This window comes from Neltuma alba, unplaced genomic scaffold (assembly GCF_004799145.2).
Source record: "Neltuma alba isolate B1F8T4 unplaced genomic scaffold, ASM479914v2 tig00013313_pilon, whole genome shotgun sequence".
Classification (NCBI taxonomy): Eukaryota; Viridiplantae; Streptophyta; class Magnoliopsida; order Fabales; family Fabaceae; genus Neltuma; species Neltuma alba.
In genome coordinates, this window is record NW_021637588.1 from 160,865 (window position 1) to 188,325 (window position 27,461).

General features: G+C 35.2%; 3 protein-coding genes across 7 annotated transcripts; 1 reads left to right on the forward strand and 2 right to left on the reverse strand.

Annotated features, from left to right (window-relative positions):
• LOC114736138 (immediate early response 3-interacting protein 1-like) lies at positions 1-1,541 on the reverse strand. 2 transcript variants are annotated; one of them, XM_028923918.1, is made up of 3 exons: positions 1,462-1,541; positions 165-413; positions 1-59 (listed from the first exon to the last, which is right to left on the reverse strand). In XM_028923918.1, exon 2 carries the CDS (start codon positions 407-409, stop codon positions 176-178), a length of 234 nt encoding a protein of 77 aa, XP_028779751.1. In that variant the 5' UTR covers positions 410-413; positions 1,462-1,541; the 3' UTR covers positions 1-59; positions 165-175. The 2 variants fall into 2 exon arrangements, with proteins under 2 accessions (XP_028779751.1, XP_028779750.1); XM_028923917.1 differs by having other exon boundaries at positions 165-430; positions 1,462-1,535.
• On the reverse strand, positions 3-27,461 carry LOC114736137 (immediate early response 3-interacting protein 1-like). 4 transcript variants are annotated; one of them, XM_028923913.1, is made up of 3 exons: positions 27,388-27,461; positions 26,092-26,340; positions 25,770-25,986 (listed from the first exon to the last, which is right to left on the reverse strand). In XM_028923913.1, exon 2 carries the CDS (start codon positions 26,334-26,336, stop codon positions 26,103-26,105), a length of 234 nt encoding a protein of 77 aa, XP_028779746.1. In that variant the 5' UTR covers positions 26,337-26,340; positions 27,388-27,461; the 3' UTR covers positions 25,770-25,986; positions 26,092-26,102. The 4 variants fall into 4 exon arrangements, with proteins under 4 accessions (XP_028779749.1, XP_028779746.1, XP_028779747.1 ...); XM_028923914.1 differs by having other exon boundaries at positions 26,092-26,357; XM_028923915.1 differs by lacking the exon at positions 27,388-27,461 and adding an exon at positions 27,317-27,373 and having other exon boundaries at positions 26,092-26,362.
• LOC114736135 (proline transporter 3-like) lies at positions 21,952-25,415 on the forward strand. The gene is made up of 7 exons (XM_028923910.1): positions 21,952-22,130; positions 22,480-22,704; positions 22,850-22,944; positions 23,435-23,624; positions 24,385-24,509; positions 24,611-24,826; positions 24,916-25,415. The coding sequence occupies exons 1-7, from the start codon at positions 22,034-22,036 to the stop codon at positions 25,291-25,293; spliced, it is 1,326 nt and encodes a 441-aa protein (XP_028779743.1). The 5' UTR covers positions 21,952-22,033; the 3' UTR covers positions 25,294-25,415.

The following is a 27,461-nucleotide window of genomic DNA, read 5'->3' on the forward strand; positions in this document are numbered from 1 at the left end:
GATGGATGCCAGGCTTTGCCGACTGTTCTAGCTGTTGGATACTACCTTCATCCACCGACCTGCCAATTTTCAAATTCTAAAAGTTGAGAAGGAACCTGAAATATTCTAGAAATTATTTCATCAAGGTGTTCTCTCACAAGAGCAGGTCAGAGTTGACATCTTACCATCCTAGTTATCATCCAGAAACCAACTTTACAATTATGAAGATTGAGTTGAGAAGTATTAGAGGAACCCTCAAGTACTGTGTTGCATAAATGAGACCTATAAACTGGCCTTTAAATGATTTTGTCTTGCCGCCTGAAAAATCTGAGAAGCTCCATCCTCTGGGAGCAAGGAAGCGATCCTCATTTAGGATTGCTAGCGCATTTGCAAGAAGTAATAGCCCCTCAAGCAATGTCCACAGACCCATATCCCTGCATTATCAAGAAATCTAATCTGACGTAAAAAATCAATTCATTATACAAGTAATTCGCACTTTCTCTATCATTTGTAAAGATAATTCAATTGATAACAGAAGTAGAAGGGGGGAAAAAGACAAGGACACATCATATAAAGTTATCTGCAAGACAGCCAGCTACAATCATCCTTAAACCTTCGATTGTCTCAATCTCAAACTGTATCTCAAGGGTTTTAACTCTTGATGCCTTATGCCTTGGGAGGCCTTGCTTTAGTTCATAAAATCAAACACCATTTCCTAAATCTGAGCTGTGCTTCTAATTCCAATGCTACGAATATATCACATCACCGTTCTAACACCGGTCTGCAACAGCATTTTAAAGAACCTTGCTGATTGTGGGACATCATAAGAATTGGAAACAAGACATTGTCACGGCATTATAAATGTCGAACAGAACCAAACCATGGCTTTTCAAGCACCAGTTAATCAATATGTTCGCCTGTCATTGTAATGTAGTATGGCAGGCAGCTGTAAAACTAAGAAGGATAAGGGTCAACCCAAGGTTGGTAAAATCATATATTTTATCCACCATCAGTTGGAGCACCATAACAATAGAGCAGAAAGCATGATTTTTGAAAGTTCACATGGATAAACTTTCGAGAATATGTACACACTAATGCACGATCTAATTAAGTTTGAAGTACTAAAACTATCGACAAACAGACATCCACCCCTATGCCCGCCCTTAATGGGCGTCTATAATCTAAGTTGCTTGTGAGAACACACAATGAAGCCAATCGAAGATTCAGGTGCTAAAATTTTGGATATTGATGCAGCCAAACCTTACTACAACAGAATACGATCAAAAAAGGATTTCCAATAGAATAATGAAGGTATTAATGCCAAACTTTGAAATACAGCAATGAATCGAAAGAAAACTTTAGTATATATAAGTAGGATTCCCAGATCTAACCAAAAAAATCAATACCCAACAATGCAGACGTCGAACAAGAAGTCTACTTTAGAGCAGGAACAAATGGGAAAGCGAAAAGAAAAAAACTTACGAAGAGAAAGCTAAAATGTGGAAACCCAAATATAAACCGTAATAGAAAGGTAGATCAGGTCAGAAGATTGAGAGGGCAGATAACGGGAGAGATAAGCTGATAAAGAAAATGGTGCTGATGCGCTTCACTTCTGTTGGACCAAACGGCGGGAAGGACAGAGGAAATAAGAAAAACAGAGAAACGACAGAGCGGAGCGAAGAGCACAGTCTGATTCATTTCCTCACCGTTTCCTATTTTTGGCAGCCTGAACGGGGCAAACATTTTCTTTGTCGTTAATTTTGTTATCGCGCCATTTCAAATTTTCACACAATCGATCATCTGTGAAATAAATTATAAACAGTATTTTAATTGTGATTTACTAAATATAACATGTAAAAAAATTTTATTTTGATTTACGTAAAATATATTCATAAATACTTATATAAATGTCTCCAAATAAGCACATCATTGCATGAACCACGTCTGGGAGGATGTGCGGGATGAGTATGAGAGGAATACTAATTTAATCTCTTTTTGGTAGAAGACCACTGTCTTTAAAAAAATAATTATAAAAAAAATCTCACAACCAAGCAAGCAGCTTTTGATATTAAAAAAAAAAAGGTTTATGATACTTATTTGTTACTCCTCCGGTCCTTAATATAAGACCCATTTAACTAATTTGATTAAATTAAAGAAGTTAGGTAAGTTAGTTAATTATAAGAAAAGTGATACATTTTTCTTAAAATACCATAATCATCTTTCTTAATACCCTCTCTCTCTCTTCTACTTGATTATGGTTGAGGGAGTATCCATAAGGGTAATTTAGAGAAAAATGATAAATATGAGAAATGAGTCTTATATTTAGGACCAAAACCAACTCAAGAATTGGTCCTATATTAAGAACCGGAGGAGTATAAGATTTTTAATATTACATTGCTTTTTTTTTTTTGCCTGAATAATTACACTGCCTTACTTTTTATGTACCTTTCTTTTTTGAAATCGCGTAAGCCAAATGTGCCATTAAGAACATGGTAAAGCATCAAAGAGGGGAAATTGTCACCAATTTATATATTGATACGTGAATGAAATAAAAATCTTAAAGCACGAGTCATTCATCAAACTTCATTTGATCCGTTTAAACACGTTAGCTTTTGGGGGAGGGGGGAAGATAATAAAAAGGCCTAATTAAAGTTAATCCAAATTGCATTACCAAGCTGGATTAATGGGCCCTAAAAACAGCGAAGTGGACCGAAGCCCAAATAGACGAGAGCCCAGTTATGAAAACAACCTGTGCTTTAAACTCTCCGTTTGATAAAAACCCTCGATCCCCAGCTCTCCGCCGATCTCCGCTTCTACATCAACTGGGGAGCGTAGCCAACCAGCCGAAGATGGTGAAGGGACGCCAAGGAGAGCGAGTTAGGTCTGTGATCTAATTACTAATCTCCTTTTACCTGAGTCTTAAACCATAGCTGCTGCAGCTCAGTTCTACGGGTTGCTCATGAAGATTCATTTTTGAGTGAATTTGGCTTTGAGCTGCGGCCGTTAGCTCTCCACTTGGTTTTACCTTACGTTGATTATAGCAGTACGTTGCGTGTGCAGTTCTCGGTTCTGTTTTTCCGTCACGTGGAGACATCATTACAGATGATTCACAGATATTTCTTTGAACGTTAATGAATTTTATTTTTTTCTTATATTTAATATAAAGTATATTTATTATCTTATTTTACAAACTATCATCTTTCTATCACACACATTTTTTTTTCTTTTATAGTTTTTTTTTATTATGATTTTTTTATTCTCTTTTATATTTATTGTTTTTAATCAATTTTGACACTATTTTTATCTGCGTGATGAGGTTCAATATTACTTATAAAGGGACGGAGACAGTAATATATTTGAGATTTTTTTAAGAAATATCCACATTAATTGTTTAGCACGATTAGCGATGTACTCCCTTTGGTATGTATAAATAAGACGTTGGTTGGAGAAATTGTGGTCTGAGATATAAAATGCTCTCATAATAATTAATGTGATTTTTCACTTTCACCCCCGTTAAATATATAAGAGAGATGAAGATAATAAAAGTATAAAATTAAAGACAACTTTATCATTTTAAGGGGGAAAATAGAAAAACTCTATCATTTTAGAAAATATTAATGACTAAACTTTCTTTTTTTTAGTATGTGAAAAAAATTAACTATCTTCTTACATTATCAACCGGAAGGAGTAGTTAATAAATGAGGAATGTTGCTGGATACTTGTTTGCTTTTAACGATGAAAAGGAACATTTTTAATAAATGTACAAAACAATGAGCAATTTGTTTCTTTATTATATCTCGGTTAAAAAAAATGTCTCAACAGGTTTTTTTTTTTTTTTTTTAAGTGAATAAATATTTAGCTTTGAGCTGGTTCCAATAGAGCATTTGTCGAAAAGCTCCAGCTTCATCAAGGACGAGTTTCAAATTCCAACTTCATGTAGTTGCAGGGTCGTGATATTTTATTTCTGTGCATGAAATGTGAAACTTGCACTACATTAGATTCGTAATGTTTTCACCAACTAGGCATTAGTTGAGATACTAAACCTTTGTAATTAAAAAAGAGAACACAAATTCAAATACTGGCAAGTATACTTGTTGGGAGAATTTCAATCTTAACAATCCTGTCTGAAGGAGATTAGTCTCAAGTATAAAATGATCAGGAGAGACTCTGAGTTTATAAAGAAAAAAATTGTAATATATTTTGTTCGGACAATTAATTTCTTAGACATGACGGAGCAAGAGAATGATTCAGGTGCAGGCCCCGGAGCCTGCAGTGACAAATACATGTATAGTAGCCCGTTAAGTTAAACTACTCGGGCTCCAGACTCAAACAATTTTAATTTGGGCCTACCCTTAATTTATTTCAACTCCTCCTTATTGCTGGGCCCAATTCCATTACTAACATTCTAATCGTTACCCGGTGAACATATTCCAAACATGAGAATCTTTTGTCACTTGTACACATCAAACAATACATGGAACAGACAAAAACCAAACCCATATGACAAAACAAGGCAAAGTCCCACAAAATAAGAGGGGGACTCAACTCCGTAATGCTTCACATGTTAACACTATAAAATTGTTGGTACTTTTCTTTAGCGTCATGTTTTTGCCAGACAACAGAGAGCCCAAGTCCACGTACAGATCAGCAGAGGCAAAAGGAGTAGCCCAGATTCCCATCACCATGATAACAAAGAATTTGTTTAAATTGATGTTAGGCAAAACTGACTTCTAGCCTAACTGATTTTTGTAATTGAAGTTAGAGTAAACATCAGTTAATGTAATGCAATTTATGTTTGGATAGGTACTTTTAAAAAGTCAGTTGAAAAAGTTAAAAGTTATTTGGATGATTAATAGAAAAGTTAGTTTTATTGTAAAATAACTGAAAATGGTATAGACTTTATTGAATAGTAGTGTTTAAAATTTTATGTTTTTAATGTGATAATAGTTTAAAAAAATGCATAAAATTATTATGATAAAATATAAATATTTTATTTGTGTGAAATTATAAAATAAAAATATTTGTTACGGAGAAAAATTTGAAAACACATTGTAGGTAATTAATTAAATATAAATAATAGACAAACATGAATATAAATTAAAATTTATTTGGTCTCAAATTAAAATAAATGAAATCACATAACTAATTAGATCGTAAATTTTGCATAATTTTCTTATAAGTCAATTAGAAAAGTTGATCCAGATTGCGTTTTCATAAGTCAGCAAGAAAAGTTACTTTTTTCCATAAGTTAATTACAAAGAAAACCCATCCAAACAACCAATTTTACTGAAATAAGCTACAAATCTCAGTTTCACACTTCCCCATGTGCTTTTATCTTCTCCAATGACAATCCAAACGAGACCAAAATCTTCATCATTCGCTTAATTCTTGATTCAACCAATTCACTATTTTAGATCCTAAAATTACTGAATGTTTGGCACGAGGAAATTGGAGTGGAGGGAAAGAAGAATTTTAACCTCACTTTTTTAATTTTTTAAATTGAACTTATTAAAATCTCCATCCCCGGGGATGCTTAAATTCTTAACTCAAAAACCTCCAAGACTTAAATCATACTACCTCCGGTCCTAATTATAAGAGCCAGTTAACTAATTTGAGGAGATTAAGGAAGTAAGTTGAGTTAGTTATTTGTCCTAAATAGGTGTTATCTTTCTTAAAATCCTTGCTAATCAAGTGTATTGATTAGAACTATCATTGTTAGAAGGGCTACTTTGAAAAAAATGTATAAATATGAGAAATAAAGTGGATTGAGGTCTTATATTTATGATCAAAATAAAAGTCAAACAGAATCTTATATTAAAGACAGGAGGTAGTACATTAGTAACATAATAATCAATGTAAACACATCCTTAACAAGCCAATATCTCGTGAAAAGCATTTATTCCATAGGTGAATAATCGGGTCAAAGGTAGCAAATCGTGAATTATGAATTTGAATATTTGACGACATGATGCAAGATGATTGCAATTGGATGAAAAGTGCCGTCTAAGAAACTGCTGGAAAAGATTGCTTCCCAGCTATACACTGCAATAATTCTCGCGCCACCTATATGAGAAATAAAATATCATATATATTTAAAAATAAAAAATAAAGGTCAACGAAGTCGTTTCTCCCAGAAAGTTGGCACTTATCATCACATCATGCTGCGCGCGTAGTTTGAAGAAAGTTAGACAAACAAGCGTGCGTATCTACCTCAACGAAGTCGTTTCTCCTAGAAAGTTGGCACTCATCATCACATCATGCTGCGCGCGTAGTTTCAGGAAAGTTAGATAACCAAGCGTGCCGTTTTTCTATCTACCTCCAATCTCCAAACACCATGCGTGAGAGAGAGAGAGGGAGAGAGAATAACATGTGATTTGAATTGATAATTTGTGGGTTTTGTGTTCACACGGTAATATATTCAGTTTTGTGGATAATTAAGTCATTTGTTATATCTAATTCTTAATATAAATCACTTGTAATGTATTCTCACATGTTAAGAAACACGTTAAATTAACAAAAATTTTCAATTTTAGCATAAGTCATTTATAGAGCTGATGAAGCTTTTCTTTTAAATATAAATCATTTTATTAAATTTATTGTATAATTGTTTTGTAGATTGTCATTTTAAAAAAAAATTATGTATGTATATTAAATAAAGATAAAATTAAAAATTTATTAAATTTTAAGATGGTTTACAAGATTTAAAATTTTCTGTAAAGGCAAAACACATTGAGAGTGGCTTACAAATAAAACTAAGCAATAGTAATGTACTCCTCCAATTCTTATTATAGAAACTAATTAGGGACTTGATGTTGTTTCTATATATAAGATTTATTTAACATATATATATCAATATTTTTTTAAATTAACTCTATTAATATTCTCCCAACAATGATCAGGCAGGAGATGGAGGGAGAAAATTAAAGAACATGTTTATGATGTTTTAGAAAAAAACATATCACATTAACTAAATTAATTAACATCTTTAATATACTCAAATTAGTGAATTGTGTCTTATATCAAGGACTAAAGAAATAATATATAGTATTACCTCCTTGATAAAAGAGTTATTTTGACTTTTAATTTAGTCTTAAATATAATACCTCAATCTATTTTTTCTCTCATATTTGTCTATTTTTTTCAAGGTAGTTATTGTAGTAATTACACATGTTAAATATTTAACCAAATGACACTTAACGAGCAAGAATATTTTAAATAAGATAGTACGTATTTATTATAAATAACCTGTTTAACTAGCTTTCGGTTAGACCGAAGGTAGTATATGTATATTATGTTTTCCCAGTATGCGTAAAACTTGTTTGGGCTGTCTCATTTGTGGTTGCAATCTTTGTTCCTGTCCCTTTCATTTTCTCTTGTTTTACCGTTTTTTTGGTTTGAATGTTAGCGCGCCATGTGCGAAGCAAATTACTGGAATCTATCAAGTCAATGGTCATAACACGTGAATGAAACGAGATTAACTAACGATTGGGTATTTTTTTATTGGAGTATTTTGTGCAAACGCACATGATGTTAATTATTTTTGAAAACAACAGAATAATAATTAATATATTTTTGACCAAACTACAAATATTTTAACTTATCTGCTTGAACTTAAACAAAATGATGGATGATGCTCCCCATTATACGTCCACCATATATGAAAGTGAGATGGCGCCATACGTCAAACTAATGACTCATCCAAAAATCAGCATATCTCTAATTGCGTGGGCGTTATGTATGTATTATTTTTGGTGCCAAATACAAGTATCTTTCTCACTTCCATGCACTAAAAATTAAACTCATATTCAGCTTCTATTTCTTGGATGATGTAACATTAAAACTCCGCATTCAGTTCTTAACGTGAAAATTAGTTTGAGTAATTTAAAAAAATTAAGGAAGTTAAACAATTTAATTAATTACTCTATCTGGTCTTTGTTATAAGATTCTTTTAACTAAATTATGTTTTTTTTAAAAAAAATTAAAACTAGTTAAAAACAATAAATATATAAAAATTGAACATTTTCTTCAAAATATGTGCTTGTTTAATGAGGAAGTAGATAAGATTGAAAAATAGTAGTCATGATTTTTGAAATAAAAGATATTCTAATAGAGAATGAAGTATGAGAAAAAATCAGGAGAGAGAATAAAAAAATAATTAAGTGTAAAATTAATAAAAATGCATTTAATGTTCAAATACCCTTAAGTAAAATCTTATAAAAAGAACCAAACTAATTCAAATTTTGGAATATTATAAAAAATACTAAAGAGAGTATAATAATCTTATATAATATTATATCACTGATAAATTTATAATCTAGATAAATCAATTAAAAAAAATGATAAATACAATAGATAAAATAATTGAGATATTATATATGAAATTAGTTTTTTTGGACCAAAATATGTCGGGGAGAATATGTTACGTCACCTAACATTAACGATTTTTAATATTTTTAAAGTAATTGAGGGGGGGGGGGGGAAGAAATATACCATTGACGATAGAGAATAAATGTTAACAAGTTATTGGTATAAATTTTCCCTATCGATCGCGCAGGCCACTCATGTTCGCGAATTTCTCCCCAATATATCTTATGACTTGATTAGTCAATAAATTTGATGATCTGTATAATTAATTGAAATTAAAAAGGAGGCCACATGTTAAAAGATGGAGCATTAACGACAGATTGATTTGCAATTTTTAGAACCGACGCATTCTAAAAGATCTTGCAAGATTCTGTCCACTTTTTTTCTTTGTTGTCTAGGGAAGAATCCTTTATATTATGACAAGTCTATACATGTTGAAATTTGATAATCCCAAGGGAGAGGATAAGGAAACTTTGACCTCAATTTAAAATCAACAATTTAATCTTAAAAAATGTGAACTATTTATTTTCATGGAGATTGTTAAATTTTCGAGAGTCAGTTATTGAGGCTTCATAAAATTAATGGTCATTGACTATAAAAGTTAAGCTAATTAACTTATTGGTTAACATTTACTCATATGTGTTGATTCTAATAAAATGAGTTATATTCGTTCGAACATAAATGTAATTGTGATGTATTAGTTAAATATTTTGATAAAGGTATAAAAACTAAATATAGAATGTTGAGACTTGAGAGAGGTGGTAAAGAATGACTTAACCAACAAAATAAAACATGATTAACTATACCAACAAATAAAATATTAACACATGATTTAATGGTCAAATCTTAGAAATATATATATAAATTAGGGAGAATTAATTTGCCAATCCTTATAGTTTCACCCAATTTTAAATTAAGTCCTTGCAGTTTTTTTTCTTTTTATCCGGTCCTTATTGTTTACACTGTTATTAATGTTAATCCTTCTGTGCTTCTGCCGTTAGTTTCAATTGACTAGGGATGATATGGCATTTGACTAAAATCTGAGTAAGCATATCCCGGGAAAAAAAAACTGAGGAAGTAACCATCTTCCTCCTCCACTGAGTGCCTCTCCCCACTCTAGCGAACACTTTGATCTCACTTTCACAGTCTATACTCTCTCTCTCTCTCCCTCCGCCATCACCCTCTAATCTATATCTTCTCTTGCATATGGTTTCTACTTTTTCTTTCTTTATCTCTTGTTGTATCTCTTCGATGGCAGCAATGCTTCACGGTTGCCACACCTCAGCCGGCTCGACAAGCAAGCTGCTAATCCCATCGCTGTCAATGTTGCCAACAACAAAAATGATGACCTTTTGCTCCAGAAGTTGCTGTTGCTTCCCCTTCCATGGTACCACCATAACGACGCCGTCGCCGACTCTATCCCCCTTCTCTCTGACGCAAAGCTTCGTTTAAATCTGAACGAGTATGACTGCTTTCGGAGGAAATCACGATTGCCGCTGAATCAATTGTCCTCCATATTCACGTGGTTCTTACTTAGCGATCGCTCTTTGTTGCAAGGAGTGATCTTCGACTGGGGTCCATAACAATCTATGCAAAATCATGTTGTCCATCCATCTGAGACATAGCGAAACTTAATTATACGAGAGGAGATACGATGATGGTGGAGGAAGAGAACATGAACAGTGAAAGTGAGATAATAGCGTGCGTTGGAGAAGACTTAGTGGAGGAGGGAGACATAGAAGCTTAGAGAGGAAGAAGATGGTTGCTTAATCAGATGCCGCATCACCCCCAGTCAACTGAGACTAACGGCAGAAGCAAGTTTAACAAACAGAAGGATTGACGCTAATAACAGTGTAAACAATAAGGATTAAATAAAAAGAAAAAAAATTACAGAGACCTAATTTAAAATTGAGTGAAACTATAAGGATTGGCAAATTAGTTTTCCCTATAAATTACAACCCAAACACGTTAAAATTAAAAATAAAAATTTTCAATAAACGGTAATTTAGTTGGTAAAATATAACTTAGATCTCAAAAAAAAAAAAGATTACATTCAAATTCTCCTATGGATTTGGTAAATAATTTATAAATATCTTTTTTAATGCTTTGGGTGTCTTCTAATTTGACAAGTCATTGTATAAAAGTTTTTTTAATTGAAAAAAAACAGAGAAAAATCTAATGGAGGCAACATAATAACTAAGTTGGAAAGGTACGACTTTTTTTTGGATCTTAAGGGGTATTTAGATAAAAATCAAATCATGGTTTTAAAAGTATTTTTACAGTTTACAGAATAAATATGTGGTGGAGTTTGTTTTGTTTTGCAGAAAAATACTGTTGAGAAATACTTTTGAGTGTTGCCAAACATCCCCTTAGAATGATAGGACTTTGACAAGTAAGTGATATTTTTGTTTAAGAAGTCAATGTATAAAAGTTTTTTATTGAAAAAAAGAGAAAAATCTAATAGGGGCAACATCATAACTAAATTGGAAAGGTAGGATTTTTTTTTTTTTTGACCTTGGAATAGTAGGACTTTGACAAGCAGGTGATATTTTTATTTGACAAGTCATTGTATAAAAGTTTTTTATTGAAAAAAGAGAGGGAAAAATCTAATAGGGGCAACATAATAACTAAGTTGGAAATGTAGGACTTTTTTTTGGACTTTGGAATGGCAGGACTTTGACAAGTAGGTGATATTTTTGTTTTGATAAAGTTTGACAAGTTATTGTATAAAAGTTCTTTATTGAAAAAAAAGGGAGAGAAAAACCTAATAAGAGCAACATAATAACTAAGTTGGAAAGGTATGACTTTTTTTGGACCTTGGAATGGTAGGACTTTGACAGATAGCTGATATTTTTCTTTGACAAGTCATTGTATAAAGGTTTTTTTTATTGAAAAAAAGAGAGAAAAATCTAGTAGGGGCAACATCATAACTAAATTGGAAAGGTAGGACTTTCTTTTTTTGGACCTTGGAATGGTATGACTTTGACAAGCAGATGATATTTTTATTTGACAAGTCATTGTATAAAAGTTTTTTAATTAAAAAGAGAGAGAGAGAAATCTAGGGAGAATTGCAATTAAATCCTACCCAAGGGAATTAAATATAAAAAAATTCATTGAAATCATGAAATTATTCTGAAGTCCCAAGAGAATTTTTTGCAGTAAATTTTATTTGTTTAATTGCCAAATTACCCTTTTTTTTATGTTTGCATTAACAACTGAAAGAGCAGTGGTTGACAACTATCGCAGCTGGTTTGACAATCCATTTTCTCAGCATATCACAAAATATAACGCATGAGTTGTCAAATCAGCCGTGATAGTTGTCAATCCTTGCACCTTAAGTTGTCAACCACTACTTTTTCAATTGTCAATGCAAACTTAAAAAAAGAAGAAGGATAATTTGGTAATTAAACAAATAAAATTTATTGTAAAAAGGTCCCTTGAGACTTCAGAATAATTTTATAATTTTAAGAGACCTTTTTGTATTTAATTTTCTTGAGTGGGACCTAATTGTAATTTTCTCAAAAATCTAACAGAGGCAACATATAACTAAGTTGGAAAGGTAGAATTTTTTTTGGACCTCGGAACTGTAGGACTTTGACAAGTAGATACTTTGTTTCGATAATGTTTGGAATCACTTTTAGGGCCTGTTTGATTGGAGAGGAGGGGAGGGCAGGGAAGGGGAGGTTTCATCCTCACTTTGTTTGGTTTGATTAAAAAGGAGGGGAGGGGAGGATATTTAATGATCCCTTGTTTGGTTCAAGGAGGGGAGGGGAGGGATAGTAATAATCAATTTACCATTTTACCCTTACATATTAGTTTATGTTTTTTTATTGATATATTATATAAATTAATTTACATCTTAATTTAAATCATATAATTTAATAAAAATCCAGTCTTATCATGTTAATATGTGTATTAAAAAATTGGTACAGTAATTTTTTATTCTAATTAATATAATAATATATCTAAAATAATCAAATTAACAAATTTTATATGCTCTAAGAAAAATGAAATTTTATTCTCTTTAGGCTATCTTTTTTCCAGCTTTAAAATATATTTAATAAATAATATATTTATAAAAAACAATTAATTTTATAATATTATAATTTTTTATTTTTAAATAATTTTTTAAATATATTTTTAATTATAATAATGTATTTATTTTTTTACTTAGGATAATATTTTTTATTTGAAATAAATATTATAATAATATTTTTATGGGTAGAAGTGGAATATTAAAAAAACTATAAGAACATAATAGTCTAAAAATTTGGCTTCCCTCTAAAAACCCCAATTTGGAGGGGAGCCAAAATGGGGGGAGGGGGGAAGGAGGGGAGGGGAGGGGACATTTTAGCTTCCCTTCCTTTTAAAATTTTTAATCAAATGAGGAGAGGGGCTCCCCTCCTCTTTCTTTCAACCAAACAAACCCTTAGAGAAAGGGCGAGGGCCGCTAACTTATAATCCCACCCTTCAGTGACTTAAGATTCTTTTTAAATAGGGTCCTCAATTATGCCTTCACTTTACGAGTCTCATAATTGAGGTCCACATCCCTCGTGCAAGTTTTAAAAGTGTCAACTAATCAGAAGTAGAATAAACCAATGAGAATGGTGGCTTGTTAGTGGCATCAAAAGCCATTTTTTCTATTTTTATTTTTGATAAAAGTGATTATTTTCCACCCTATTTACTTCTTTAGTTTTCTTTACAAAATAGGGAGAGAAATTTTTTTGCCTATTTATAAATCAGTTATTCTGTAAATCGTTATTTTCTTAGAAACTCGAAAGTGTACTTATTTAAAAGAGATAAAGTTAAAAAAATAATTAATTCTTTGAATAAAATTAATGAGATTTAAGATTTTTTAATTTTAATAAAATATATTAAAAGTAACTTATAAATAAGATAAGAGAAGCATAGTTTATGTTACTTTTCTGGGTGTTCATTAGGGATGGAAACATGTTAGACGGCCTATCAGGGTTCTCTAGCCTGGCCTGTATTTGGTCTCATTTGGCTTGGCCTATTCTAAAATTATAACAGGCCCAGGTCTTTTTGAAAGTTTGTTTAATTTAATAGGATAAGCTTGAGTTTTTGAAAAAGCTCGTTAAGCCTGTTAAGCCTGGCCTGACTTGTTTATTTGTCTTAATTTTAATGTTGTATTTATATTTAATCTTATTCCAAATTTTAACATATAACTATAATTTATTTTTTATAATATTAATTGTAATTAAGATTTAAAATGATACTTGTGACATTAAAATTTAAATAAAAACCTTAAAAAATAATTATTTTTCCAGTACATATATGTTTTTTTCATTAGTTCATGTATTTTTAACTATGTGCTGGTTAAAAAAAATATTTTTAATTATGTATTTTAAAAATTTTAAAATTATAAGTCTTTTTTGTAAGCTCAAGCCAAGCTAGGTCTTTGTACAGACCAGATTTAAGTTGAAAACAGAAACTATGATAGGTCACATGTTCAGGCCGGCTTATTATTAAATAAGCTTGATTTGTTAAAAACAAAGCCTAACTTAGTTTGACCCGTTTCTATTTGATGATTTCATATTAATATATATATATATCTCTCTCTCTCTCTCGGTTTTATTGTTTCTCTTTTTGCGTATGTCCTCTCCAATTTACCATTACTCCATGTAATATTCCTCCATTAATGTGCTTACGTGCCTAGTTTGTCTTTTCATGTTTAATTAATTTTAGCATTTATTCTTCGGGAAAAGAGGGGGAAAATAATACTACTCCATAGTTTGTTTTATGGATAATTTGAATTTTCCACAGATTTAATATTTAAAGAAAGATTTAATAATTTTAAAAATATTTTGACTATTTAGTAGTGTATTTTTTGTCCGCATATGTTTGTAGCATATACTATTACCCCTGATTTTAAATATAAGAATTAATCTCTAATATAAATTATACCAAATAGTTTTTATATTTAAGAATAGTAGTATTGTAATACCACTAAACATAAGTTTATTTATTTATTTTTAGGTGAATCACATAAATTTATTTTAACCTTGTATTACATTGGGAAGGTTGAAAAAAATTTCAGAAGAGCAGTAGACTTTTTTGCCAACAAAAGAGCAGCAGATGCTGCATTTAAAGTTGCACGTAGTCAATGAGCAGTAGGGTGAAAAGCATTTAAGGATTGAGATAATGAGCAAAAAAAGTTTGACTATTCATAATTAATATACTTTTTCACATTTTATTTATAAGGTTGACATTTAAAGAGGGGAATTTATAAGTTTTTATTTTGTGTTTGTCTACTATTTAATACATTTTTTTAATTTTGTCTCTTAATTAATTTATTTTCTCTCTTTTGTCATCTATTTGATTATGTTTTCCATATTTTTTTTAAAATTTTTTTCTTGTTCATTAAAAGGAAAAATTAAAATAAAAAAAATATTTTACTTATTTATTATTTTTAATTAATTTTAACTGATTTTTATACACACAAATATTTTATTTAAAGTTTATGATAGGCATAAGAATGAGTAAAAATTTAATTTGGTGAAAAGATTAATACTAGAAGCTTAACACTTTGTTTGTGTAGAGATATGATATGATTTGATATGTAAATATTATGTAATTATGATTAGGATTTGATAGGATATGATATTATCATAATGAGCCATTAATGCAGAGGCTCCTCTCACTTGTATATATATGTGTATATTCTGATCAATGAAATACAAGAGAATTATTCTCCATATTATTCTATTCCCTACATGGTATCAGAGCGTGGGAATTTTCTTTCTGGGTGTTAATTTTCGGTTGCTACAGTACCAAAATTACTGTGTGAGCTCGTGACCCTCTTCCCGACGCTTCCCTTGGTGCCACCGCCCTACATTGTTCACTCGGCGTCCGTACAGTGTCCGTACGCTCTGCACTGGTCATCGACTTTCCGGCGCTCTGCACTGTTCACTCGGCGTCCGTACAGTCCGTACGCTCTGCACTGTTCATCAGCTTTTCCGGCGCTCTACATTGTTCACTCGGCGTCCGTACGGTTATTACTTTCTGGCGTTCTGTTTCGTTTCTGGCGCATCTCCGGCACACTGTTTGTGCAATTCAGTTCTGTTTGCAGCTCCCTGTGTAGCTGTTGGCCTTTTCACTGCTTTGGTATTCATTAGGTAATCCAGGTATCGTGCTTTGTGTTCCTGTGTAACACTCTTTCGCATTCCCTTTGGTTAGTGCACTTCATCTATGGCGGAAATTAAATATGTCTCGGAGCTTGTCCCAACTATTACTAAAATTACTGATCACAAGTTGACTTGGGTAAATTATTTGGATTGGAGTAAAACCATTCGCCTCTATTTGCGGAGCATTGAGAAGGAAGACCATCTGACTGATGATCCTCCAACAACTGATTCCAAAAAGACCTGGTTGCGGGATGATGCACGGCTATTTTTCCAGATCCGTAATTCCATTGACAGTGAGATTATTCCCTCTATTAATCACTGTGAATTGGTTAAGGAACTAATGGATTATTTAGATTTTTTGTATTCAGGAAAAGGAAATATCTCTCGTGTTTACGAGGTCTGCAAAGCTTTCTATCGTTCTGAAAAACAGGATCGTCCTCTCAAAGCCTACTTTATGGACTTTAAAAGGATGTATGAAGAACTGAATGTGTTAATGCCTCTTACTGCTGATTTGAAGGTTCAGCATAAGCAACGGGAGCAAATGGCTATTATGAGCTTTCTTACTGGTCTCCCACCTGAGTACGACACAGTTCGGTCTCAAATCTTATCCGGATCTGAAATTTCTGACCTTCAAGATGTGTTTTCCAGAGTAATGAGAGCTGAGAATCTCTTGCCACCAGCTGCTAGTATTCCTACAAGTGCCTTGCTCAGTAAGGGCACCTATGAGACTCGTAGTCCCATTGATAACCGCGGGGGGCCTACCCGTGGTGGTTCGAAGCAAGGGGGAGCCCCTTCTGACTCCAGTGGGGTAGTGTGTTATTACTGCAAAGAACCGGGGCATACAAAACGCACATGTCGAAAACTTCAGAATAAACAGCAACGGAATAACTCTGCCCACGTGGCTACACAAGCCAGTGACACAGTCACGATTTCTGCTGCTGAGTATGCCCAGTTAAAATCTACTACACCGTCTGTGAGTGCCGCAGCTACAACAGGTAATAATGCTACTGCCCTTGCTTCTTCTTCCTCAAAGTGGATCATAGATTCCGGGGCTACTGATCATATGACAGGTAACAGCCATCTCTTCTCCTCTTATAATGCTTTTGCCAATCCGTCAAGTGTTTCCATCGCTGATGGTTCCCAGTCTCAAGTTCTCGGTTTTGGCACTGTTAATCCCACACCCTCTATCCGTTTGTCATCTGTGCTAAATGTTCCTAAACTTGCTTTTAATCTCCTATCTCCCAGTAAACTCACCCGTCAACTAAACTGTTGGGTCTCACTTTTTCCTTCTCATTGCTTGATACAGGATCTTTTGACGAGGCGGATTATTGGTAGAGGTTATGAATCTGGCGGGCACTATATACTGGATGATCGGGTGTCTCATGCGGTAGCTTGCGCTAGCAGTCATTCTCCCTTTGAAGTTCATTGTCGATTGGGTCATTTGTCTCTATCTTCTCTTAAGAAAGTTTATCCTCAATTTCAGCATTTGTCGTCTTTAGATTGTGAGTCATGTCAGTTTGCCAAGCATCATCGTCTTCCTTTAGTGTCTCGTGTCAATAAACGGGTTTCATCCCCTTTTGAGTTAGTCCATTCTGATGTTTGGGGTCCTTGTCCTGTAGAGTCCAAAGCAGGGTTTAAATACTTTGTTACATTTGTTGATGATTATTCCCGGACAACTTGGTTATATTTAATGAAACATCGTTCTGAATTGTTTTCCCATTTTTGTGCCTTTTGTGCTGAGATTAAAACTCAATTTAATGTTTCTATTCGCACCTTACGAAGTGATAATGCTAAAGAATATCTCTCTGCTTCGTTCCAATCTTACATGCTTCAAAATGGTATACTTCATCAGTCGTCTTGTGTCGATACACCAGCTCAAAATGGTGTTGCAGAAAGAAAAAATCGCCACCTACTTGAGGTGGCCCGTGCACTTTTGTTTCAAATGCAGGTTCCTAAACCATTTTGGGCTGACGCGGTCTCCACTGCCTGCTTCCTTATTAATCGAATGCCTTCCTCTGTTCTTGATGGTAACTCTCCTTTTTCTACCCTCTTTCCTTCTAAGCCTTTGTTCCCTATTGCTCCTAAGATATTTGGGTGTGTCTGTTTTGTGCGGGATGTACGTCCATCTATTTCAAAGTTAGACCCCAAGTCGCTTAAATGTGTCTTCCTTGGATACTCTCGGGTCCAAAAAGGTTATCGTTGTTTCTCACCTACTCTCAATCGTTATTTAGTATCTGCAGATGTCACCTTTCAAGAGTCCACACCATATTTCTCGCATTCTTCCCCACCTGCTCCACCTGCGGAGGAGGATGACCTTCTAATATACTCTGTCACCTCACCATCACTGTCGTCGCAAGCACCCGCTCCCGCACTCGTTCAACCATTTGATCGTGTGTATACACGACGGTCAAAGGAGATTACTACCGCCACGCCAGCTTCTATTCCTCCCTGGTCCGCCTCGCCCTCAGATCCTGAGTTGAGCAACACTGAACCTCGTTCTGACCCTAATCCTGAGACACCTCCTGTTCCAGACCCGGATGCCTCTCTTGATCTACCCATTGCCCTTCGCAAAGGTAAACGTACTTGTGCCCATCCTATTTCGTCCTTTGTTTCATATGACCGCTTGTCTCCTGTGTCCAGTTCCTTTGTTGCCTCCCTAGATACTATCTCTGTGCCCAGAACTATTCGTGAAGCCTTGGCCCACTCAGGTTGGCGTGCTGCAATGGAAGAGGAGATGGCGGCCCTTGATCGGGCTGGTACATGGACCCTGGTCGATTTACCGGCGGGTAAAAAGGCCATTGGATGTAAATGGGTGTTCACTCCGAAAACTAAGGCTGACGGCACACTTGACCGCCTTAAGGCTCGCCTTGTGGCTAAAGGTTATGCACAAACCTATGGCATTGACTATTCCGAAACCTTTTCTCCTGTTGCTAAGCTCTCATCTGTCCGTCTGTTCATCTCTCTGGCTGCTACTTATGATTGGGATCTACATCAATTAGACATTAAAAATGCGTTCTTACATGGTGATCTTCATGAAGAGGTCTATATGGAGCAACCACCTGGGTTCGTTGCTCAGGGGGAGCATGGGAAAGTATGTCGCCTTAAGAGGTCCTTGTATGGTTTGAAGCAAAGCCCTCGTGCATGGTTTGACCGGTTCAGTACTGTCGTACAGAAATTTGGCATGAGCCAAAGCAAGTGCGATCATTCTGTATTTTATCAAAGAACAGCGGCTGGCATGATTCTCTTGGTGGTATATGTAGATGACATTGTGATCACAGGCAGTAATGGTTCGGGCATCTCGTCCCTCAAGTCCTTTCTTAATTCCCACTTTCAGACGAAGGATCTGGGCTCTCTGACATACTTTCTAGGTATTGAAGTTATGAGAAGCAAGAAGGGCATATTACTGACACAGCGCAAATATGTTCTTGACCTCCTGAAGGAAACTGGAAAGTTGGGAGCAGCACCGACTAAGTTTCCTATGGTTCACAACCCACTCCTTGACGCTGATGGGAGCATACCACTCGATGATTCTCTTGATGATGAGAAACGATGCTTGAGGCTCAGAAGAGCAAACCATTTGAGAATCCTGAGAGGTACAGGAGAATGATTGGCAAGTTAAACTATCTCACTGTAACTCGTCCGGATATTACTTATCCAGTCAGTGTACTAAGCCAGTTCATGGCATCCCCGACTGTCAGACAGTGGGAAGCCTTGGAGCACGTGTTACATTATTTGAAGGGATGTCCAGGTCGTGGGATATTATACAAAAATCATGGCCATACAGACATTGAGTGCTTCTGTGATGCGGATCATGGTGGATCAAAGGCCACGAGACGGTCTACTACAGGATACTGTGTCTTTGTGGGCGGGAATCTGGTGTCCTGGAAAAGCAAGAAACAAAATGTGGTGTCCAGATCGAGCGCAGAGGCAGAATACCGAGCTATGGCACAGTCTGTATGTGAGATAATCTGGATATATCAGCTATTAAAGGAAGTTGGCCTCAAAACCACTTTGCCAGCAAAGTTGTGGTGTGACAATAAGGCTGCCCTACATATAGCCTCCAATTCTGTGTTCCATGAACGTACTAAACATATTGAGATTGATTGTCATTTTATCAGAGACAAGCTTAAGGAGAACTTCATCTCCACTGGATATGTGCGTTCTAGTGATCAATTAGGCGACCTTCTAACTAAAGCTCTAAATGGGACTCGTGTTGACTATCTGTGTGACAAGTTGGGCATGCTTAACATTTATGCTCCAACTTGAGGGGGAGTGTAGAGATATGATATGATTTGATATGTAAATATTATGTAATTATGATTAGGATTTGATAGGATATGATATTATCATAATGAGCCATTAATGCAGAGGCTCCTCTCACTTGTATATATATGTGTATATTCTGATCAATGAAATACAAGAGAATTATTCTCCATATTATTCTATTCCCTACAGTTTGCATGTTGTGGAGTGCCAGCATTCAACGAAAACTCGACAATTTTCTATGTCTCATAGAAACCAGTTTTGAAATTGTGTGCAAACAAAAAGGCTGAACAGAACGTGGAGAAAAAACATGTGATTTATAAGCACCAACAATTTGGCAGCTACTATTATTATTATTATTTTGAGTTATAAGAAGGTGGGTTAGAACCCGCAATACACACACCAGTATTTAAAGAGCCGGACCGGACCAGACGGTCCAACTAGTCAAACCGTCGGCTAGAATTTTTTCCGGCTTGATTCAGATCTAAAATACTCGTTTTGGAGGATCTGGCAGCTATTAAACCGTCAACCGTCATAAATCTGGGAATCGGAGCGAGTATGTGAAAACCGTCCGGCCAAAATCCTGTCCATACTTCCACCTCAAACCTGAGAGCTCCATCTTCTTTCTTTGCTCTTGCTCTGCAAGTTCGCCATTTTTCCTTTGCAATTGAAAGCCCATTTGACTTCTCTTTTTTTCCTTAGCCCTCGAGTGTCTGTAACGGAGGTTAGGAGGCATGGATGCATAAAAATGAAAGATGGAAGGAGAAGGAAAAGAGCGTATGAAACGAGAAAAAAAAAACGAAATACAAAAAGAAGAAAGAAGGCAAGGGAGGAAGGTGGGAATACGAGAGTAAAAAGGGCAGACTGGTGAGCTTTTGAGAGAGATTGTGATATGCAACGGTAGAAAAGAAGTAGAACTCAAAAAACTCAAAAGAAGACTTGGAAATGACAAGACACGGTGGATTAAAAAGCAAAAACTTGAAATAAATTAAATTAATATTAAGAATATATGAAATTGTTTTCACATCTAAACTTTCACATGTCAAATTCTTCAGCCAAGGACGTGAAGCACGAGTACCGAAATAGAAATGGATTATATTAATAAATATTTATATTGAATTATTTATTATTTATTATTTCTACTTTATTTAAAAGTAAAGTAAAATTTATTAATATGAAACTGATAATTTTATTTTAATTCTCTTCTGTTACATGAAATCCAACTATTTAATTGTTTTTTTAAATTACCTAAAATTATTTTTTTTGCGCATATATTATTATATATGTATACAATACTATTTTTTATTTAATTATTATGCTACCAGTCCAACCGATCCGACCATTTGAACCGCAACCCGCTGATCTTTTCAACTTAACATCCAGTCCGGCTTTTAAAACATTGACACACACCTTTCACACACATACCACTCGACCTTGGCAGTCATTATTAACACACGCTCTGGGAAGGAAAATAAATACTAGTAGTGGCAGTAATAATAATACTCCTTCTGTTACTCAAAAAAAAAAAAACTCCTTCTATTCTTATTGTAAAGTTTTAAATAATTAATTAAAATTAGTAAAAAATAATAAATAGTTAGAAATAGATTTTTATTTTTAAATATATTTTTATAATAAATAAAAAATGAAAAAGAATGCATGAAGAAAAATGATAAGGGAGAAATAATTAAAGATAATAAAATAAAACACATTTTCTTTTAAATTTAAAGTTTATAAATATGGGTCAGAGGGAGACGATTCATTTTTGGACGTCACTTTCCGTATAAATGTATGCTCTCGTTCTTATCCGTTGGACATTGTTCGATGGTCACGATCCTTAATGCAGTGCAACAAGGTGGGGCCCCCGGGACCAGGTGTTAATGCCCGCACGCAATCACTACATCCTTCCAAGTGGCCCGACACCCCGAAATGGAAAGATCTAAAATGAAGAACCAATCTTCAGAAACCGCAGCGGCAAAACCCAATCGAAACCGTTCTGGCTCTGAGTCACCGCGCTCTCCAACTTCACGCGCCAACTCGCGGGAAAATTTGACTGTAAAACCAGATAAAGAAAGTATCGAAGAAAATTACATTGTTATTACTATTACATTGTTGGGGTCCGTCTTGAATTTTATGCGCGGGTTGGCCGCGGCTCGCGGCAATCTATATAAAGTGGGGTTCCAGAACTCAGATACTCACGCTGGCTGTCATTAGTTGTATATCGGAGGCGGAGGAAGGGGACGTGAGTGCCGCTTCTGTCGTCACCAGCACAAGAGCGAACTTCCATGACCGTGCCGGACTTCGAGGGTAATCCGCAGAAGCTGCGCGATGATGGAGCCGCTGATGTTGAAGTGCCCGATACCGCTCACCAGATTAGCAGAGGTTCGTCCTTCCTTCTTCAATCACTCCCATTTTGTTTTTTTCTTTTGTGTGGCAAAATTAGTTAGTTTCGGAGTAAAATATGTGAATGAATTGTGATTGCAACTGGAGCTCAATGAGTTGGAAAAATGAGATTTATTGTTCATTGCATTGCTAAGAAGTACTAGTTACTAGTGTTTAACAAGTTCTTTCACTTAATAGTTTGACTCTGGGGTCGCTCTCTTGATTGTGTTCTTGAATCCAAAGGCATATTTTGTAATATAATTCCCACTTGTATATGCTCTGTACCCCTTTTTTAACTGGTTTTGTATTTTTCTGGGTTATTTATTTATTTTTATTTTCTGGCTTTTAGATTCATGGTTTCAAGTGGGCTTTGTTCTCACCACCGGAATCAACAGCGCATATGTCCTTGGATACTCTGGTACCATCATGGTTCCCCTCGGTTGGATATATGGTGTGGTTGGTTTGATTGCTGCTGCTGCGATATCACTGTATGCAAATGCCCTTATTGCCAAGCTGCATGAGTTTGGAGGAAGGAGGCATATAAGATACAGGGATCTTGCCGGACATATCTACGGTAAGTTTTTCTTTTATGTTGTTTTTTGGGACGAAATATCTACGCCTACGGTAAGTTGAAACGTGGTAATAGAAGTGAAAAACAAGTAGACGACTCCTCGTGTACGTCTCAGCGTCGTAATTTGTTGTTCGCATTCTTATTGCAGGTGGGAAGGCATATTCTCTTACATGGGCGCTGCAGTATATCAATCTTTTCATGATAAATACTGGCTTTATCATTTTGGCTGGTTCAGCACTAAAGGTGATGCAATTTTGGGAAGCAAGTCCATCTTTCCTATCCATTCTCATTAATTAATTTTTGGACGCTTTAATGACTTCTTTGGGAGAGATGTCTCAATCTTTGCAGAAGAACTTCATAGTTTCCTTCAAGTATTGGATAACTAATCTCATTTTCCTGTTTACGAACCAACTACAGTTTATCAGCCTTTCTTTTCATTTACATATTGATCCCAAGCAAATCTGTAGGCATTTGTTCTTTTTAGTAATTTCAATTTATGGGACTTTAACAATCTCAAGTCTTTGAACAAGTTGTAAAATCTTCTGTGCATGATCCAATATTTGTGGAATCATTCTGATGTTATATGAGCTAAAAACTATGATCGACATACCTACTCTTTGCCGTTTTTTATTTTGTCAAGGCCCCCTTTTAATAAGCTTGTGTGATTTTGTGTTGAGCGTTCGTGCTGAAACAATTTTCCCCTCTCGAATCTTTTCTGTGCATTGTGGCGCAGGCCGTCTATGTTCTGTTTAGGGATGATCATCAAATGAAGCTTCCATATTTTATTGCCATAGCTGGATTCATGTGTGCAGTGTTTGCTGTATGCATCCCCCATCTTTCAGCTATGAGAATTTGGCTGGGATTTTCAACAGTCTTCAACCTAATATTTGTTGTAACAGCTTTTGCGTTGTCGCTTAAAGATGGTAACCACTCATGTCTCTGCCTAAAGAACTTTCCATGTAAAAGTCTGTTATTCTGTGCATTTCCTGAGGAAATAAAATGTCCTTTCCTTGCTGATTCAGGCTTCTTCGGTGAGAATGACTATAACTATCAATGCATTGTCTGAAATTGACGCTTATATTCATTCTAGCATCGATTTTTTCGTTTGGATACGAGTTCATCAATATCCATGGCTAAGCGTTCTGTAAATATGCCATATGATTGTGGAAAATTTTGAATGCTTGGTCCCCGCCTAAAATTCCTGGCGGTACTACGCTGAACATTTCTTTTATTCCCCTTCTCGACTTAAGGCTCCTGGGACAACCTTTTAAAGCGTGCAGATAAATTCATTTCAAATTCACTTCATTGTGATTATTTTTCTCCCTTGTCATTTGCATATGTGGCGATCTTTCCCCTTATTTTCTTTCTCAGAAATACCTTTCCTGACACGAGTACACGATATTGCAACGGATGTCTTATATTTTTGCTAAATGTAAAAGCATAGAGCAGCATCCGAGGCTATGCAAACGAATGTCAAATTCTCCTTTTATCTGTTTCATTTAAAATTTCTAAATAGTCCTATTCTTAGATAATTTGGGAGCATATTACACCCATTAGGATGGCTATGAAGGAGCTTTATCCCTTGTGTTGCGTTAGTTAGTGAGTTTACATTGCTAGCATTCAGTTCATAAATTTACCGTGTGGTGTGAAGTGAATTTGAACTAATCGCCAATGCACCATCAGGCTTGAAATCACCAGCTCGAGATTACAGCATCCCCGGTTCAACAACAAGTAAAATATTTACAACAATTGGAGCTTCTGCTACCATTGTGTTTACATATAATACAGGGATGCTTCCCGAGATACAGGTAAAATAGGAACCCATGATCCATTTCAAAGCCTAATGCAGATATATCAATCTCTTTTTGTGTACTCTGAAAACTAACACTTAAATGGGTGACACAAACAGGCAACTATCAGGCAGCCGGTAGTAAAGAACATGATGAAAGCTCTATATTTCCAGTTTACAGTTGGAGGTCTACCTCTTTATTTGGTAACATTTACAGGGTATTGGGCTTATGGATCTTCCACATCATCCTATTTGCTGAAAAATGTGCATGGTCCAGTCTGGTTGAAAGCCACTGCCAACATTGCTGCCTTTTTGCAGTCAGGCATCGCATTGCACGTACTCACATCTAAACTAGAATGCTTGTTGATTTTAAACATTTCCTTGAACAATTTCACTGAACTCAGTCGTTCTTCTGCTTCTTTCAGATATTTGCAAGCCCAATGTATGAGTTTTTGGATACTAAATACGGGATCACAGGAAGTCCGTTGGCTCTGAAGAACTTGTCATTTCGAGTTTTGGTAAGAGGTGGCTACTTGGCCTTCAATACATTTGTGGCTGCTCTCCTTCCTTTCCTTGGAGATTTCATGAGCCTCACAGGAGCTATCAGCACATTTCCGCTGACATTTATACTGGCGAATCATATGTATTTAGTGGCAAAGAAGAACAAACTAACGTCCTTACAGAAGCTCTGGCACTGGCTCAATGTTTGTTTCTTTGGCATCATGTCTGTTGCTGCAGCAATTGCAGCACTACAGCTCATCGCCGTTGATTCCAAAACGTACAGTTTTTTTGCTGATTTATGATTAAATCCAATTTATTCTCTGAGCAAATGCAAATGTAGTGGCCGCGCTTTGTGCTTTAAATAGGCCTTTATTAAGGAATAAAACGGGTATTACCTATCAAAAGATTGTATGATTGTTGTGTTCCTCTAGGATCGAAGAGGTTATTGTCTGAAAACAGTAAACATAACTGCACTTAAAAGTTACTATAAAAAAGTGAAGATAAATCCAATGCATTTTCAACGTGTATACTTTCTTATAGGCCACCGGTGAGTTTTACCTTAGCATCATCAGTGACGGACGGCTTCATAGCTAACACATACAAGAGCCAGATGAAGTCGCAATGCTCTTATTACATGAATGTTAATGTTGCTATGGCTGGGCGAAATGGTTTTATGCACATAATTCATATAAGAACAAACGGATCGCAGGCCCAAGAAGGACAAATACTTCGATGGGTATTTTCTACAGAAAACAATTGTCAAACTTTACTACCCAAGAAATAGTTGCTAAAATAATCCGTATAAGAATCATTGACCTGCAATCATTCATCCAGAAAACGAAATAGTGTAAAATGTAATGCACTCTCATTTCCCTCGTAGCTTCTTTTTCTTTGTACTGCGCAAGAAAAGGGCAGGAAGGAAGCAGAGGGGCTTTAGATGGATGCCAGGCTTTGCCGACTGTTCTATCTGTTGGATACTATCTTCATCCACCGACCTGCCAATTTTCAAATTCTAAAAGTTGAGAAGGAACCTGAAATATTCTAGAAATTATTTCATCAAGGTGTTCTCTCATAAGAGCAGGTCAGAGTTGACACCTTACCATCCTAGGTATCATCCAGAAACCAACTTTACAATTATGAAGATTGAGTTGAGAAGTATTAGAGGAACCCTCAAGTACTGTGTTGCATAAATGAGACCTATAAGCTGGCCTTTAAATGACTTTGTCTTGCCGCCTGAAAAATCTGAGAAGCTCCATCCTCTGGGAGCAAGGAAGCGATCCTCATTTAGGATTGCTAGCGCATTTGCAAGAAGCAGTAGCCCCTCAAGCAATGTCCACAGACCCATATCCCTGCATTATCAAGAAATCTAATCTGACGTAAAAAATCAATTCATTATACAAGTAATTCGCACTTTCTCTATCATTTGTAAAGATAATTCAATTGATAACAGAAGTAGAAGGGGAAAAAAGACAAGGACACATCATATAAAATTATCTGCAAGAAAGCCAGTTACAATCATCCTTAAACCTTCGATTGTCTCAATCTCAAACTGTATCTCAAGGGTTTTAACTCTTGATGCCTTATGCCTTGGGAGGCCCTGCTTTAGTTCATAAAATCAAACACCATTTCCTAAATCTGAGCTGTGCTTCTAATTCCAATGTTACCAATATATCACATCACCGTTCTAACACCGGTCTGCAGCAGCATTTTAAAGAACCTTGCTGATTGTGGGACATCATAAGAATTGGAAACAAGACATTGTCACGGCATTACAAATGTCGAACAGAACCAAACCATGGCTTTTCAAGCACCAGTTAATCAATACGTTCGCTTGTCATGGTAATGTAGCATGGCAGGCAGCTGTAAAACTAAGAAGGATAAGGGTCAACCCAAGGTTGGTAAAATCATATATTTGATCCACCATCTGTTGGAGCACCATGACAATAGAGCAGAAAGCATGATTTCTGAAAGTTCACATGGATAAACTTTCAAGAATCTGTACACACTAATGCACGATCTAATTAAGTTTGAAGTACTAAAACTATCGACAAACAGACATCCACCCTTATGCCTGCCCTTAATGGGCGTCTATAATCTAAGTTGCTTGTGAGAACACACAATGAAGCCAATCGAAGATTCAGGTGCTAAAATTTTGGATATTGATGCAGCCAAACCTTACTACAACAGAATACGATCAAAAAAGGATTTCCAATAGAATAAGGAAGGCATTAATGCCAAACTTTGAAATACAGCAATGAATCGAAAGAAAACTTTAGTATATATAAGTAGGATTCCCAGATCTAACCAAAAAAATCAATACCCAACAATGCAGACGTCGAACAAGAAGTCTACTTTAGAGCAGGAACAAATGGGAAAGCGAAAAGAAAAAAACTTACGAAGAGAAAGCTAAAATGTGGAAACCCAAATATAAACCGTAATAGAAAGGTAGATCAGGTCAGAAGATTGAGAG

Excerpts from the sequence above, each read along its gene's own strand:
- LOC114736138 (XM_028923918.1), bottom strand. The coding sequence starts at position 409 with ATGGGTCTGTGGACATTGCTTGAGGGGCTATTACTTCTTGCAAATGCG.
- LOC114736135 (XM_028923910.1), top strand. The coding sequence starts at position 22,034 with ATGACCGTGCCGGACTTCGAGGGTAATCCGCAGAAGCTGCGCGATGAT. Across the intron at positions 22,945-23,434 it reads TGGCTGGTTCAGCACTAAAG|GCCGTCTATGTTCTGTTTAG; the intron begins GTGATGCAATTT and ends ATTGTGGCGCAG. Across the intron at positions 23,625-24,384 it reads TGCGTTGTCGCTTAAAGATG|GCTTGAAATCACCAGCTCGA; the intron begins GTAACCACTCAT and ends ATGCACCATCAG.
- LOC114736137 (XM_028923916.1), bottom strand. The coding sequence starts at position 26,336 with ATGGGTCTGTGGACATTGCTTGAGGGGCTACTGCTTCTTGCAAATGCG.